Source organism: Scyliorhinus torazame, chromosome 24 (genome assembly GCF_047496885.1).
Source record: "Scyliorhinus torazame isolate Kashiwa2021f chromosome 24, sScyTor2.1, whole genome shotgun sequence".
In the NCBI taxonomy this organism is placed as follows: Eukaryota; Metazoa; Chordata; class Chondrichthyes; order Carcharhiniformes; family Scyliorhinidae; genus Scyliorhinus; species Scyliorhinus torazame.
Genome location: NC_092730.1, coordinates 3,277,505 through 3,294,944, shown reverse-complemented (window position 1 = coordinate 3,294,944; position 17,440 = coordinate 3,277,505). Strand labels below are relative to the sequence as shown.

At 49.7% G+C, this 17,440-nt stretch overlaps 1 protein-coding gene across 2 annotated transcripts in view; it reads right to left on the bottom strand.

Moving 5' to 3' along the window:
* cskmt (citrate synthase lysine methyltransferase) overlaps nt 1–7,259 on the bottom strand; it is a 66,134-nt gene extending 58,875 nt beyond the window's left edge. Inside the window, exon 1 of one of the 2 annotated variants that reach the window (XM_072489557.1) lies at nt 7,025–7,259. In XM_072489557.1, the coding sequence (XP_072345658.1) occupies nt 7,025–7,094 (70 nt within the window). In that variant the 5' untranslated portion in view covers nt 7,095–7,259. Of the gene's footprint in view, nt 1–1,603; nt 1,674–7,024 lie in introns of those variants that run through there. The other variant, XM_072489558.1, reaches the window with a different exon arrangement.
* Nucleotides 7,260–17,440: the final 10,181 nt, after the last annotated feature.

Genomic DNA, 17,440 nt, shown 5'->3' with positions numbered 1-17,440 from the left:
AGGGGTGTAGGGGCTGGAGGAGGTTACAGAGATAGGGAGGGGTGTAGGGGCTGGAGGAGGTTACAGAGATAGGGAGGGGTGTAGGGACTGGAGGAGGTTACAGAGATAGGGAGGGGTGTAGGGGCTGGAGGAGGTTACAGAGATAGGGAGGGGGTGTAGGGGCTGGAGGAGGTTACAGAGATAGGGAGAGGGTTGTAGGGGCTGGAGGAGGTTACAGAGATAGGGAGGGTGTAGGGGCTGGAGGAGGTTACAGAGATAGGGAGGCATTGTAGGGGCTGGAGGAGGTTACAGAGATAGGGAGAGGGTTGTAGGGGCTGGAGGAGGTTACAGAGATAGGGAGGGGTGTAAGGGACTGGAGGAGGTTACAGAGATAGGGAGGGGTGTAGGGGCTGGAGGAGGTTACAGAGATAGGGAGGGGTGTAGGGACTGGAGGAGGTTACAGAGATAGGGAGGGTTGTAGGGGCTGGAGGAGGTTACAGAGGTAGGGAGGGGTGTAGGGGCTGGAGGGGGTTACAGAGATAGGGAGGGGTGTAGGGGCTGGAGGGGGTTACAGAGATAGGGAGGGGTGTAGGGGCTGGAGGAGGTTACAGAGATAGGGAGAGGGTTGTAGGGACTGGAGGAGGTTACAGAGATAGGGAGGGTGTAGGGGCTGGAGTAGGTTACAGAGATAGGGAGGGGTGTAGGGGCAGGAGGAGGTTACAGAGATAGGGAGGGGTGTAGGGACTGGAGGAGGTTACAGAGGTAGGGAGGGTTGTAGGGGCTGGAGGAGGTTACAGAGATAGGGAGGGGTGTAGGGGCTGGAGGAGGTTACAGAGATAGGGAGGGGGTGTAGGGACTGGAGGAGGTTACAGAGATAGGGAGTGTTGTAGGGACTGGAGGAGGTTACAGAGATAGGGAGGGGTGTAGGGGCTGGAGGAGGTTACAGAGGTAGGGAGGGGTGTAGGGGCTGGAGGAGGTTACAGAGATAGGGAGGGGTGTAGGGGCTGGAGGGGGTTACAGAGATAGGGAGGGTTGTAGGGGGGTGGAGGAGGTTACAGAGATAGGGAGGGGTGTAGGGGCTGGAGGAGGTTACAGAGATAGGGAGGGGTGTAGGGACTGGAGGAGGTTACAGAGATAGGGAGGGTTGTAGGGGGGTGGAGGAGGTTACAGAGATAGGGAGGGGTGTAGGGACTGGAGGAGGTTACAGAGATAGGGAGGGTTGTAGGGGGGTGGAGGAGGTTACAGAGATAGGGAGGGGTGTAGGGGCTGGAGGAGGTTACAGAGATAGGGAGGGGTGTAGGGACTGGAGGAGGTTACAGAGATAGGGAGGGTTGTAGGGGCTGGAGGAGGTTACAGAGATAGGGAGGGGGTGTGGGGGCTGGAGGAGGTTACAGAGATAGGGAGGGGTGTAGGGGCTGGAGGAGGTTACAGAGATAGGGAGGGGTGTAGGGACTGGAGGGGGTTACAGAGATAGGGAGGGGTGTAGGGACTGGAGGGGGTTACAGAGATAGGGAGGGGTGTAGGGACTGGAGGGGGTTACAGAGATAGGGAGGGTTGTAGGGGGGGGGTTACAGGGGGGGGGTTACGGGGGGGGGTTGGGGGGGTTACGGGGGGGGGGTCTCACTCTCTCGCGGCCGGAAAATCCGCGGAAACGACAACAAAACCCGCGAGAAACGGAGGCTCCGCATCGAGGGTCAGAGGTCACTGCGGGGGGGGGGAGGGGGGTGGGGGGGAGGGGATGAAGGTGGGGGGGAGGGGATGAAGGTGGGGGGAGGGGATGAAGGTGGGGGGATGAGGGTGGGGGGGAGGGGATGAAGGTGGGGGGATGAGGGTGGGGGGGAGGGGATGAGGGTGGGGGGGAGGGGATGAAGGTGGGGGGGAGGGGATGAGGGTGGGGGGGAGGGGATGAGGGTGGGGGGGGAGGGGATGAGGGTGGGGGGGGAGGGGATGAGGGTGGGGGGGGAGGGGATGAGGGTGGGGGGGGAGGGGATGAGGGTGGGGGGGGAGGGGATGAGGGTGGGGGGGAGGGGATGAGGGTGGGGGGGGAGGGGATGAGGGTGGGGGGGAGGGGATGAGGGTGGGGGGGAGGGGATGAGGGTGGGGGGGGAGGGGATGAGGGTGGGGGGGAGGGGATGAGGGTGTGGGTAGTGGATGAGGGTGGGGAGGTTGGAGGGAATGGGACGAGGGTGGGGGTGAGTGTGGAGGTGCAGGGTTTCGGGTGCATGGCCGGGTGGTGATGGGACCTCCTCCAGTTCCAGGGCTCAGTTCGGTTGGCAGTTGGGTTTGGGTCAGTGTGAGGGTAGGGGCGGCTCTGTCGCACAGCGGTTAGCACCGTTCCTTCACAGCGCCGGGGTCCCAGGTTCGATTCCGGCTTGGGTCACTGTCTGTGCGGAGTCTGCACGTCCTCCCCGTGTCTGCGTGGGTTTCCTCCAGGTGCTCCGGTTTCCTCCCACAAGTCCCGAAAGACGTGCTTGTTGGGTGAATTGGACATTCTGAATTCTCCCTCTGTGTACCCGAACAGGCGCCGGAATGTGGCGACTCGGGGCTTTTCACAGTAACTTCATCGCAGTGTTAATGTCAGCGTACTTGTGACACTAATAAAGATTGTTAATATTATTTACCCTTTGAAAAATCATTGCCATAGAATCACAGCACAGAATTCGCTTCTGCTTCAACCAAAAGTCACCTATTTCAATCCCATTTCCCAGCACTCGGCCCAGAGCCGAGTCTGCCCTGGCATCGCAAGCGCACATCTAAATACTTCTTAAACATTATGAGGGTCTCTGCCTCCACCACCCTTTCAGGCAGCGAGTTCCACACTCCCACCCCCCTCTGGGTGAAAAGGTTTTCCCTCACATCCCCTCTAACCCTCCTGCCCCTCACCTTAACTCTGTGCCCCCTGGTCACTGATCCCTCCACCAAGGGGAAAAGTTTCTTCCTGTCTACTCAAACTGTGCCCCTCATATTTTTACACATCTCAGTCATGTCCCCCCACCTCAGTCTCCTCTGCTCCAAGGAAAACAGGGCCAGTCTATCCAATCTCTCTTCATAACTAAAACTCTGCAGCCCCAGCAACATCCTGGTAAATCTCCTCCGCACCCTTTCCAGTGCTATCACACCACTCCTATAATGTGGATTCCAGAACTGCACACAATACTCTAGCTGTGACCTAACCAACGTTTTATACAGTTCCATAGCCTTCCTGCTCTTAAACTCTCTGCCTCGGCTAATTATCATAGAATTTACAGTGCAGAAGGAGGCCATTCGGCCCATCGAGTCTGCACCAGCTCTTGGAAAGAGCACCCTACCCAAGGTCAACACCTCCACCCTATCCCCATAACCCAGTAACCCCACCCAACACTAAGGGCAATTTTGGACACCAAGGGCAATTGATCACGGCCAATCCACCTAACCTGCACATCTTTGGACTGTGGGAGGAAACCGGAGCACCCGGAGGAAACCCACGCACACACGGGGAGGACGTGCAGACTCCACATAGACAGTGACACAAGCCGGAATCGAACCTGGGACCCTGGAGCTGTGAAGCAATTGTGTTAACCACAATGCTACCGTGCTGCCCCCGGCTAATAAAGGCAAATATATCATCTGCCTTTTTAAAATAAATTTAGTGTACCCAATTCATTTTTTCCAATTAAGGGGCAATTTAGCGCGGCTAATCCACCTACCCCGCACATCTTTGGGTTGTGGGGGTGAGACCCACGCAGACACGGGGAGAATGTGCAAACTCCACACGGACAGTGACCCAGAGCCGGGATCGAACCCGGGACCTCAGCGCCGTGAGGCAGCAGTGCTAACTGCCGTGCTGCCCCTCCATCTGCCTACTTAACCACTATGTCCACCTGCTCTGCTACCTTAAGGGACGGGTGTACATGCACACCAAGGTCCCTCTGATCCTCGGTGCTTCCCAGGGTCCTGCCGTTTATCATGTATTCCCTTTGCCTTGTTTGTCCTGCCCAAGTGCATCACCTCACGCGTATCCGGATTCAATTCCATTTGCCACTGATCAGCCCATCTGACCAGCCCGTCTATATCCTCCTGTAATCGAAGGCTACCCTCTTCACTATTTACCACCTCATCAATTTTCATACCATCCGCAAACTTACTGAGCAACCATCCAACACTCATGTCTAAATCATTGATATGAACCACAAAGAGCAAGAGGCCTGACACTGATCCCTGCGGGACATAAAAAGCAAGAGGGTAGCCAGGGAAAGGGTTGGCCCACTGAAGGATAGGCAAGGGAATCTATGTGTGGAGCCAGAGGAAATGGGCGAGGTACTAAATGAATACTTTGCATCAGTATTCACCAAAGAGAAGGAATTGGTAGATGTTGAGTCTGGAGAAGGGGGTGTAGATAGCCTGGGTCACATTGAGATCCAAAAAGACGAGGTGTTGGGCGTCTTAAAAAATATTAAGGTAGATAAGTCCCCAGGGCCTGATGGGATCTACCCCAGAATACTGAAGGAGGCAAGAGAGGAAATTGCTGAGGCCTTGACAGAAATTGTTGGATCCTCACGGTCTTCAGGGGATGTCCCGGAGGACTGGAGAATAGCCAATGTTGTTCCTCTGTTTAAGAAGGGTAGCAAGGATAATCCCGGGAACTACAGGCCAGTGAGCCTTACGTCAGTGGTAGGGAAATTACTGGAGAGAATTCTTCGAGACAGGATCTACTCCCATTTGGAAGCAAGTGGACGTATTAGCGAGAGGCAGCACGGTTTTGTGAAGGGGAGGTCGTGTCTCACTAACTTGATAGAGTTTTTCGAGGAGGTCACAAAAATGATTGATGCAGGTAGGGCAGTGGATGTTGTCTATATGGACTTCAGTAAGGCTTTTGACAAGGTCCCTCATGGTGGACTAGTACAAAAGGTGAAGTCACACGGGATCAGGGGTGAGCTGGCAAGGTGGATACAGAACTGGCTAGGCCATAGAAGGCAGAGAGTAGCAATGGAGGGATGCTTTTCTAATTGGAGGGCTGTGACCAGTGGTGTTCCACAGGGATCAGTGCTGGGACCTTTGCTCTTTGTAGTATATATAAATGATTTGGAGGAAAATGTAACTGGTCTGATTAGTAAGTTTGCGGACGACACAAAGGTTGGTGGAATTGCGGATAGCGATGAGGACTGTCAGAGGATACAGCAGGATTGAGATCGTCTGGAGACTTGGGCGGAGAGATGGCAGGTGGAGTTTAATCGGACAAATGTGAGGTAATGCATTTTGGAAGGTCTAATACAGGTAGGGAACATACAGTGAATGGTAGAACCCTCAAGAGTATTGAAAGTCAGAGAGATCTAGGTATACAGGTCCACAGGTCACTTAAAGGGGCAACACAGGTGGAGAAGGTAGTCAAGAAGGCATACGGCATGCTTACCTTCATTGGCCGGGGCATTGAGTATAAAAATTGGCAAGTCATGTTGCAGCTGTATAGAACCTCAGTTAGGCCACACTTGGAGTATAGTGTTCAATTCTGGTCGCCACACTACCAGAAGGATGTGGAGGCTTTAGAGAGGGTGCAAAAGAGATTTACCAGAATGTTGCCTGGTATGGGGGGCATTAGCTATGAGGAGAGGTTGAATAAACTCGGTTTGTTCTCACTGGAATGACGGAGGTTGAGGGGCGACCTGATAGAGGTATACAAAATTATGAGGGGCATAGACAGAGTGGATAGTCAGAGGCTTTTCCCCAGGGTAGAGGGGTCAATTACTAGGGGGCATAGGTTTAAGGTGTGAGGGGCAAGGTTTAGAGGAGATGTACGAGGCAAGTTTTTTACACAGAGGGTAGTGGGTGCCTGGAACTCGCTGCCGGAGGAGGCGGTGGAAGCAGGGACGATAGTGACGTTTAAGGGGCGTCTTGACAAATCCATAAATAGGATGGGAATAGAGGGATACGGACCCAGGAAGTGTAGAAGATTGTAGTTTAGTCGGGCAGCATGGTCGGCACGGGCTTGGAGGGCCGAAGGGCCTGTTCCTGTGCTGTACATTTCTTTGTTCTTTGACCCCACTGGGCACAGGCTTCCAGTCAGAAAAACACCCCTCGCCCATCACCCTCTGCTACCAGCCACTCAGACAATTCTGGAATGTTGTGGGAATTTTGGTGTCGGTGCCCTGGAATGCAAAACCCTGAGTAGAGGTAGCCTTCCTGATTCTGGATGTGGGTCATGTTTATTTTTGAAGCCAATGGAGCAATAAATTAGAGAACGTGTTTCATGTCACCAACATTGAATTGTGAGCACAGTAACGGGAGAAGCGTTCAGAGATCTGATCAGTGCCTAACCGCTGTCTGCAGTGGAAAATATTGAAAATTTAATGAGCCCTTTAGGCACACCCTGTCAGTCAGTGCAGTGATACCACATCACTGAATAAAGATCAGAAAACTTCCAGCAGTAACTTTCCCCTGGTGTCCTGGACCGACAAACTGCTCTCACATCACCATTGCTTTTCCACCGACTGGGATCTTACTCTGTATATATTGACAACTGTGCTTCCTGCACAGTCACAACTTTCATCAAAGTCCATGTTTCAATGAGACCGGGGTAGTTACATTAAAAAATAATTGCACTTATAAAGAAAGTTCCTTCAAGATTACCACTGGCAGCTCAATCAGACAGAGCTGTTAGGATAGAGCAGAGAGGTGGGAAGATTCAGCCTTACCTTCCCTGTTTAATTCATAGAATTTACAGTGCAGAAAGAGGCCATTCGGCCCATCGGGTCTGCACCGGCCCTTGGAAAGAGCACCCTACCCAAGCCCACACCTCCACCCTACCCCAGTAACCCCACCTTTCTTTTGGACACTAAGGGCAATTGATCACGGCCAATCCACCTAACCCGCACATCTTTGGACTGTGGGAGGAAACCGGAGCACCCGGAGGAAACCCACGCACACACGGGGAGAACGTGCAGACTCCGCAGTCAGCGATGGAATCGAACCTGGGACCCTGGTGCGGTGGAGCAACAGTGGCTAACCACCGTGCTACAATTTATTTGCAAAATCCATACAATAACACTCCCTGAATTACAATCCAACCTACCAGTCATGATTGCTGTCCTACGTTGATCTTGGATCAGCGCGATACGGGGACGAGTTGGTGCTATTCCCATGGCTTCAGGTTAATCAGCGCTGCCTTACATTGTAAAGAAATCCATCATCCCTGGTGTTCTCAACTCATCTTCTGTCAACTCCAACAGTCCCTGTGGGATTACAGATGTGGCAATGCTTCAGTGGGAATTAACCAGGGGGCGCGTCACGTATAATAATAATAATCTTTAGTGTCACAAGTAGGCTGACATTAACACTGCAATGAAGTTACTGTGAAAAGCCCCTAGTCGCCACATTGCGGCGCCTGTTCGGGTACACAGAGGGAGAATTCAGAATGTCCAATTGACCCAACAGCACGTCTTTCGGGGCTTGTGGGAGGAAACTGGAGCACCCGGAGGAAACCCACGCAGACACGGGGGAGAACGTGCAGACTCCGCACAGACAGTGACCCAAGCCGGGAATCAAGCCCGGGACCCTGGAGCTGTGAAGCAACAGTGCTAACCACTGTGTTACCGTGCCGCCCACTGCACTGTACATGCAAACATACGGATTTGGGGCAGGAGGTGATTCGGCCCCTGGAGTTGGGATTATCCATCCCATTCACTGCCACTGTAAATCACAATGGATCCAAACCCCTTGCCAATCGCTCCCACAGTACATATCCCAATTGTTCAACTCCTTCCTTTTGGTTTCTTTTATTTTATCTGTTTTTTGGTCTGGGGCCTGTTCATTGAGATAAACTTTCCGGTTGAGGGGAGGAAGAACAGAATTCAAAGTTTCAAATATCTTGATTACTGGAATACTGTCCTCGGGTTTTATATTTGGGAAAGGAACTCCCAGACTGCCCCAGCTGATTGGAGGGAACCGGTTCGATTTGTTGGCTGGTGGCCAATGGGTTGGCCAGGTACAGTGTTCTGCCTGGTTACAGACAGCACCTGTGTGTATATAGAGTGGGGCGAGTTAGAAAGGGCAGGTGTTGGCGAATAGTTAACCAGTTGCATTGTTGCCTATTTAATACTAATTACTGTTGAATAATAAAAGGTTATTTGTGTTTACATTTACAAACCTGGTTGCTGTACTTAATCGGGATCGAACCAAAGACAGCAATGATTTGGAGTACAGTATTATGGGAGAGCCCCCAGGTCTGTAGTATTACAACAGGATGGTTCTGGAAAGCTGCTAAGGCATTTCTTCAGGTGGAGGTTTATTTATAAGGGCTTCCAAAAGACAAGCTAATTGAATTGGAAAATGATTTAAAAATAGAAGTGCCAGCTGAAGCGAAGAAGGCAGCGGTATGTGGCAGAGGTAGAAGGCAGATGTATATGATATATTGGTGTAGCGTTTGGGGTTGTTCGAAACACACATTCTATAGACTCAGGAATGGTTCCTGCAGATTGGGGGGTAGCGAATGTAACTGCACAATGACGGGAATTCCCAGCCAAGCCCCTGCTGAATTCAGTTAACCGATGACAGCGAGGCGGGCTCTTAGAAATGGTCTTAGACGTCCTTGGTTTTTGAGGGTGAGGGAAGAGTCAGCCACGAATTCCTGGTCTTCATTCCTATTCCAGTGACTCCGATTGTCAATTTGTGATCACGGTTGTCCAGAATGGAATCAGCCACAAATCCTCCCCCTCGTGAGTACTGCCTGCCAAATCCCACCGTTTCAGGATGCAGATCAGTGACCCTGGGGAACAAACCATTAAAGTTTCCAGACTGACCTCTGGACTGGTCTGTGCAGTGATGTTGAGATTAGCACATAGCTATTCCTGCGGGAGAGGGAAAGGCTACTTGGGAAAGAGTGGGGAGAGGTGGAGGGGAGAGAGAGAGGGACGGTGAGGCAAGGCGGGAATAGGCTAACTATGAGCGGCAAAGTAGAAGAAATTTGAGAGAAGCGATTGGTTTGTCCTGAAGTTTTAATTAAAAACAAAAATGTAAATTAATTCCCCCTCCCCAAGCTAGTTGTGTGGGTCTTGAACGATGGGATTTAAGTGAACGAGACGGAAAATATAGTCACCAGATTTCTCTGGTCCATATTTATAGATCCTGGAAAAAACAACATTCCTGTCATGCAGGAACTGAGTCGGCAGAATAGAGCCATCAGACGGAGAACGGACACAGAGGATTGAAATGTGAAATGGCTCCAATCTCCTGAACCATTTCACTCCCGGCCTCTCTCCACCTCCTGCCTGTCGCTTATCAAAGATTTGTCCCCAGTAAGCATTTCCTGCCAATGTTCGCCTGTAATGAAATTGTCCTGCTTTAATTACACCCCAGTTGCGACGAGTGGGAATATTACAGAGCCACTGCATACAAACATAGGAATTCGGAGCGGGAGCAGGCCATTCGGCCCCTCCAGCCTGCTCTCCCATTCAACACAATCATGGCTGATCTGATTGTGACTCCAACCCCACATTCCTGCCGACCCCCGCTAACCTTTCACCCCCCTTGTTCATCAAGAATCTATCTCGCTCTGCCTTAAAAATATTCAAAGACTCTGCTGCCGCTGCCTTCTGAGGAGGAAAGGCCCAGACAGTCACGACACTCTGAGAAACAAATTCCCCTGATCTCGGCCTGAGATGGGCAACCCCTTAATTTTAGATCATTCCTAGTTTCAGATCATTCGGCCCATCAAGCCTGCACCGACCCACTTAAGCCCTCACTTCCACCCTATCCCCATAACCCAGTAACCCCACCCAACACCAAGGGCAATTTTGGACGCTAAGGGCAATTTATCACGGCCAATCCACCTAACCTGCACATCTTTGGACTGTGGGAGGAAACTGGAGCACCCGGAGGAAACCCACGCAGACACGGGGAGGATGTGCAGACTCCGCACAGACAGTGACCCAAGCCGGGAATCGAACCCGGGACCCTGGAGCTGTGAAGCCACAGTGCTAACCACTGTGCTACCGTACATCCACCTTGTCATTACCCCTCAGGATCTTAAAGGTTTCGATCAAGTTGCCTCCTGCTCTTCTAAACTCCAGTGGAGACAAACCCAACCTCTCCAAACTTTCCTCATAAGACAACCCACCCGTTCTCAGGAAGACATCTTTGAACTGCTTCTAATGCATTTACATCCTTCCTCAAGGAGACCAATACTGTACACCATTCCCCAGATGTGGTCTCTCCAATACCTGGTACAACTGAAGCATAACCTCCCTACTTTTACGCTCAATTCTCCTTTCAATGAACAATAACATTCATTACCTTTCCTAATTACCGGCCGTACCTCTATATCGGCCTTTGTGATCCCTCTGCACCTCGGAGCTCGGCAATCTCTCACCATTTAGATAATAAACTTCATTCTTTCTGCCAAAATGGACAATTTCACATTTGCCCGCATGATTCTCCATTTGCCAAATTTCTGCCCATCACTCATCCTATCCATACCTCTTTCATAGCTTCCTTATGTCCTCTTCACAACTTACGTTCCTGCTCATCTTTGTGTCCTCAATAAATTTAGCAACCACATCTTCAATCCCTTGATCCAAGTTATTTATATAAATTGTAAACAATTGAGCTCCCAGCACAGATCCCGGTGGCACATCACTCGTTACATCCGGCCAACCGGATAAGACCCGTTTATGCCAACTCTCTGCTTTCCCTTCTTTCTTTAATATAAAGATAGTGTACACAATTCAATTTTTCCAACTAAGGGGCAATTGAGCGTGGCCAATCCACCTCCCCTGCACATCTTTGGGTTGTTGGAGGCGGAACCCACGCAGACACGGGGAGAATGTGCAAACTCCACACGGACAGTGACCCAGAGCCGGGATCAAACCTTGGACCTCAGCGCCGTGAGACAACAGTGCTGTCTGCTTTCCCGTTAGCTAGCCGATTGTCAGTCAGTGCCAATCTGTGACTCCCTACGCCATAGACGTTCATTTTCCGCAATAACTTTGATGTGGCACCTTATCAAATATCTTCTGGAAATCTAAGTACAGTATATCCACCAGCTCCCCTGTATCCACAGCACATGTGCCTCCTTCAAAGAACTCCATAAATTAAATACGATTTCCCTTTCACAAAACCATGTTGACTCTGCCCGATTGCCTTCTGAATTTTTCTAAGTGCTCTGCTATACATCAGTAATAATGGCTTCTAACATTTTCCCCGTGACAGATGTTAGGCTAAACTGTAGCTTCTGCTTTCCGTCTCCCCGCTGTTTATTGAACTTTCCTCAAATCCAGAGAATTTAGGGAAAATTAACAACACATGAACTATCTTGCTAGCCGCTTCTTTCAAGACTCCAGGATGAAGTCCACCAGGACCTGGGCATCGGTCTGCCGCAGACCCAACAATTTACTCAGTACCACTTCCCTGTTGGCTGTAATTTACCAGAGTTCCTCCCTCCCTTCCATTTCCTGACTTACAGCTAATTCTGCGATGTATTCTGCGATAAGTATGTACCGGTCAGACAGGGAGGAAGGCGTCGAGCGAGGGAACCGTGGTTTACCAAGGAAGTGGAATCTCTTGTTAAGAGGAAGAAGGCCTATGTGAAGATGAAGTGTGAAGTTTCGGTTGGGGCGATGGATAGTTACAAGGTAGCGAGGAAGGATCTAAAGAGAGAGCTAAGACGAGCAAGGAGGGGACATGAGAAGTATTTGGCAGGAAGGAGCAAGGAAAACCCAAAAGCTTTCTATAGGTATGTCAGGAATAAGCGAATGACTAGGGAAAGAGTAGGACCAGTCAAGGACAGGGATGGGAAATTGTGTGTGGAGTCTGAAGAGATAGGCGAGATACTAAATGAATATTTTTCGTCAGTATTCACTCAGGAAAAAGATAATGTTGTGGAGGAGAATGCTGAGCCCCAGGCTAATAGAATAGATGGCATTGAGGTACGTAGGGAAGAGGTGTTGGCAATTCTGGACAGGCTGAAAATAGATAAGTCCCCAGGACCTGATGGGATTTATCCTAGGATTCTATGGGAGGCCAGGGAAGAGATTGCTGGACCTTTGGCTTTGATTTTTATGTCATCATTGGCTACAGGAATAGTGCCAGAGGACTGGAGGACAGCAAATGTGGTCCCTTTGTTCAAAAAGGGGAGCAGAGACAACCCCGGCAACTATAGACCGGTGAGCCTCACGTCTGTAGTGGGTAAAGTCTTGGAGGGGATTATAAGGGACAAGATTTATAATCATCTAGATAGGAATATATGATCAGGGATAGTCAGCATGGCTTTGTGAAGGGTAGGTCATGCCTCACAAACCTTATTGAGTTCTTTGAGAAGGTGACTGAACAGGTAGACGAGGGTAGAGCAGTTGATGTGGTGTATATGGATTTCAGCAAAGCGTTTGATAAGGTTCCCCACGGTAGGCTATTGCAAAAAATATGGAGGCTGGGGATTGAGGGTGATTTAGAGATGTGGATCAGAAATTGGCTAGCTGAAAGAAGACAGAGGGTGGTGGTTGATGGGAAATGTTCAGAATGGAGTACAGTCACAAGTGGAGTACCACAAGGATCTGTTCTGGGGCCGTTGCTGTTTGTCATTTTTATCAATGACCTAGAGGAAGGCGCAGAAGGGTGGGTGAGTAAATTTGCAGACGATACTAAAGTCGGTGGTGTTGTCGATAGTGTGGAAGGATGTAGCAGGTTACAGAGGGATATAGATAAGCTGCAGAGCTGGGCTGAGAGGTGGCAAATGGAGTTTAATGTAGAGAAGTGTGAGGTGATTCACTTTGGAAGGAATAACAGGAATGCGGAATATTTGGCTAATGGTAAAGTTCTTGAAAGTGTGGATGAGCAGAGGGATCTAGGTGTCCATGTACATCGATCCCTGAAAGTTGCCACCCAGGTTGATAGGGTTGTGAAGAAGGCATATGGAGTGTTGGCCTTTATTGGTAGAGGGATTGAGTTCCGGAGTCGGGAGGTCATGTTGCAGCTGTACAGAACTCTGGTCCGGCCACATTTGGAGTATTGCGTACAGTTCTGGTCACCGCATTATAGGAAGGACGTGGAGGCTTTGGAGCGGGTGCAGAGGAGATTTACCAGGATGTTGCCTGGTATGGAGGGAAAATCTTATGAGGAAAGGCTGACGGACTTGAGGTTGTTTTCGTTGGAGAGAAGAAGGTTAAGAGGAGACTTAATAGAGGCATACAAAATGATCAGGGGGTTGGATAGGGTGGACAGCGAGAGCCTTCTCCCGCGGATGGATATGGCTGGCACGAGGGGACATAACTTTAAATGAGGGGTAATAGATATAGGACAGAGGTCAGAGGTAGGTTCTTTACGCAAAGAGTAGTGAGGCCGTGGAATGCCCTACCTGCTACAGTAGTGAACTCACCAACATTGAGGGCATTTAAAAGTTTATTGGATAAACATATGGATGATAATGGCATAGTGTAGGTTAGATGGCTTTTGTTTCGGTGCAACATCGTGGGCCGAAGGGCCTGTACTGCGCTGTATTGTTCTATGTTCTATGTTCTATGTTACTATCGCCTACATTGAAGAGAGAGGCAACGTTCTTCTGCCATCTCCTAGTTTTCCATTATTAATTCTCTGACTCACTTTCTCCAGGACCAACACTCAGTTTTTTAAAACTCTTTCCTTATTTGAATATCTGCAGAAAATCTTACTCTCCATCTTTATATATTTGGCTAACTTTCTCTCGGACTGACTTTTCCATCCTTATTAGTCTTGGGGTCATTTTTTGATGACCTTCATTCTCTGTCCAATCATCTGACCCGCCAACCACCTTTACACAATGTTATACTTTTCCTTTATGTTTGATACTATCTTTAACCATTTTAGTTAACCACAGACGGTGGCTCCTCCCTTTGGAATATTCTTTCACGTTCGAATGGACGGGGTGGATAGGGAGCAGCTGTTCCCCTCAGTTGAAGGGTCAGTCACGACGGGACCCAAGTTCAAGGTGAGGGGCGGGAGGTATCGGCAGGGTTTGAGGAAAAAACGTTTGACCTCTCAGAGGGTGGCGACGGTCTGGAATGCACGGCCTGGGAGGGGGGGGGTAGAGGCGGGTTGCCTCACGGCCTTTAAAAAGCACCTGGGTGAGCGCTTGGCGCGTCTGAACATTCGAGGCTATGGGCTGGCAAATGGGATTAGGTGGGCAGGTGTTTTCCATGTATCGGTGCAGACTCAATGGACCAAACGGCCTCTTCTGTGTTGCATTATTCTGAGATTCTGTGAGTGTATCTATTCTGTGCATCCTGGAAATATAGTTCCGATACCCTGGGCTAGAGCATGGTCAATTCCAGTCCCACAGGCCCCGGGGTCGCAACACAAGAATAGAAAGTCTTTGGTCCTTGGCTGCCCAATAAATACAGTCACCAGGTTTGTAAATGTAAACACAATTACTGTTTATTTATAACAAGAACAGTAATGCAATATGTAGCAAATACAATTACCCAGTTCTTAATTCCCATTTTAACTGTCCCACCCTCTAACCACGCACACACCCGACAGACACAGAGGGGTGGGGTGGAAAGGATATAAAAGGAAAAAGGGTCTTTGCTTCAGATGATGGTTTTTAGCACAGCTTCCTTCGCAACAAGCTTGCCGGTCTCGGTTTGTAGCCTGGACTGGCCTTCTCTGTAGATTCATTCATTCAGGTCCTCTGTGATTTAGAAATGCAACGCTCGCAGGCTTTCTGGAGAGAGATAGCAGGTTTTGGTCTATGTTTCCTCAGCCTGTAATGGTTCTCCTGGATGGATCCATCCAGGTTCTCTGCCTGTTCAGGAATACAGCTCAAACAGCATCTCTGGACAGACGGATCGCACTCTCAGCAACTTTTCTGGAGGGAGTTGTAGCAGGCTCTTGCCTCTTTGATGTCAGAATCAAAACTGAAACCTGGGGACTCTGAAAATCATTCCATTGGGATAGCATCCAATCACCGCCTGTTACCGGGCAGGGCACAGCCTTTTGTCCCAATTCATTGACCACCAGCGAACCAATCAAACCGAGTCCCCGCCCCATCTCTCTCCCTGGTGCCAACACATCTGCAGCTGCTGTTTAAACCAGCAAAGTGATGTCTCCTGCAGCTTCTGGAATCTTCTGCTTGAATTAAAGGCACCGGCTACTTGCCTCAAAGTCACAAGTCCATTAATCATCCATGGATCAAAAATAACAGCAGCAATATAAAAGACGAAATAAGCGAGTACACAGAAATGACCCTTACAATATCCCTTTAAATCTCTGCCACTACACCTCCAGTGACCTATCCCTGAACCTCAGTTGCAAGCTCACTTCATCAAGCTCTGCTTTTATGACATCATAATTGCCCCTGTTTAAGTTTAAAATACTAGTCTTGGACCCATTCCTCTCTCCCTCAAACCGAATATAAATTAAATTATTATGATCGCTGCTCCCTAGGGGTGCCTTCACTCCGAGTTTTTCAATTAATCCGATCCAATTGCACAATACCAGGTCCAGAATCGCCTGCCCTCTGGTTGGTTTCAGAATGTGCAGTGGAAACTATCCTGAAAACATTCTGCGTCGCCTTTGCCATTGGATTTTGCAATCTACATATGGATAAAAATCCCCCATGATTATTGCTGTACCTTTCTGACAAGCTCCCATTATCCCTTCTTTCATACTCTGTCCCACTGTGTAGTCACAGTGTCCCACAAGTGTCTTCTTGCTGTTATCATTCCTCATCTCAACCCAAATCAATTCGACATCCTGGTTTTAATTTGGACCATCCCGCTCTATAGTTTTAATACCATTAATTAACAGAGACATCACCGTCCCCACCCCGCCCCACCTTTCCAAGGTTCCTCTCCTTCCTAAATGTCATGTATCCTTCAAAATTCAGGTCCCAATCTGTCGCCCTGCAGCTATGTGAATGTAATGGGCTACTGCAGCGTGACATGTTTACATAGGCAGTTCCCATTATAAATATAGACAGAGGAATCTTTTTTTAAAATAGATTTAGAGTACTCAATTCATTTTATCCAATTAAGGGGCAATTTAGCGCGGACAATCCACCCAGCCTGCACATCTTTTGGGTTGTGGGGGCGAGACCCACGCAGACAGGAGGAGAATGTACAAACTCCACACGGACAGTGACCCAGGACTGGATCGAACCTGGGACCTCGGCATTGTGAGGCAGCAGTGCTAACCACTGTGCCACCGTGCTGCTAAACATAGGAATCTTCAACGGAAAGGTAAACAGGACATTTAAACAGAGGAGCAGGAACGCTGGGTTAGGGTAGGCCGGGATCTGACACTGTCACAGATTTGGAGCAATGGTTAGTGAGTTGCCGTCTGGAGCACATGGTCCACTCGACGATAATGATAAATCTGACACGGCCTGGTTTGTTGAAGCAGTGCCTAACCAAGGCGGTATCTGCTGGATGCCAGTTATGCAAATATCTTTGCAGCCCCAATAATGGCCAGCACGGTGGTTAGCACTGTTGCTGCACAGCGCCAGGTCCCAGGTTCGATTCCCGGCTTGGGTCACTGTCTGTGCGGAGTCTGCACGTTCTCCCCGTGTCTGCGTGGGTTTCCTCTGGGTGCTCCGGTTTCCTCCCACAAGTCTCGAAAGACATGCTGTTAGGTGAATTGGACATTCTGAATTCTCCCTCTGTGACCCGAACAGGCGCCGCAATGTGGCGACTAGGGGCTTTTCACAGGAACTTCATTGCAGTGTTAATGTCAGCCTACTTGTGACACGAACAGATTATTGTTATTCTGAAGCAATATTATCATGCTCTCATCAGACTGCACTCTGACCAATCCCCCCCCCCATTCAGAGACCATCGAACAGGGACAACTGAAAACCAGTTTTGGAACAAATCTTCCGTCACTTGTGATCGGTGTTGGTGGGATTGACCTCAGGGTGAGCTTTATGTGAATTTTAGATTCGATTTAGAGGTTGCGGAGGTTTAATCGAGAGTTTTGCCTCAGCTCACAGGTTTCTTGGGGAGCTAGCTCCCTCCGATGAGTCACCCCGGAAATGCACACAGATCACATCCACTGAAACGTCAACAGAGCAAGTGTCAGCCCCGAGGAACCTGTGGGAACTGAAACCTTTTGTGGGCCAGGGTTAATTCTTACGGCAGGTACTAAGCATCACCGACTCCGGTACATCTGCTTTCAAAGAAATGTCAACTCTGGTATTGGTGCGAGACACTAAAAGAAGACTTTGAGAAAGTCAGGCTCGCTTTACAATCTTCAGACTGCCTTGTCCATATCATCTGAGAGAGAGACAATCCGAACGTGCGATTCTCCACCCCTTGGCACAGGGGCAGTGTTATCAGAGGACGATGTAGACACGCCTGTCGCTTTTGCGTCACGCACCTTAACTGATGCTGAGAGAAAATACTCCCAATTTCCAGGGTTAAACAATTCCGCCAGTATGTGTACAGGCTTTATGATCAACACCGATCACGAAGATGATTAGGATTGTTTAGCGAGGACAAGTCTGTTCCTCTTATTGCGTCAACCA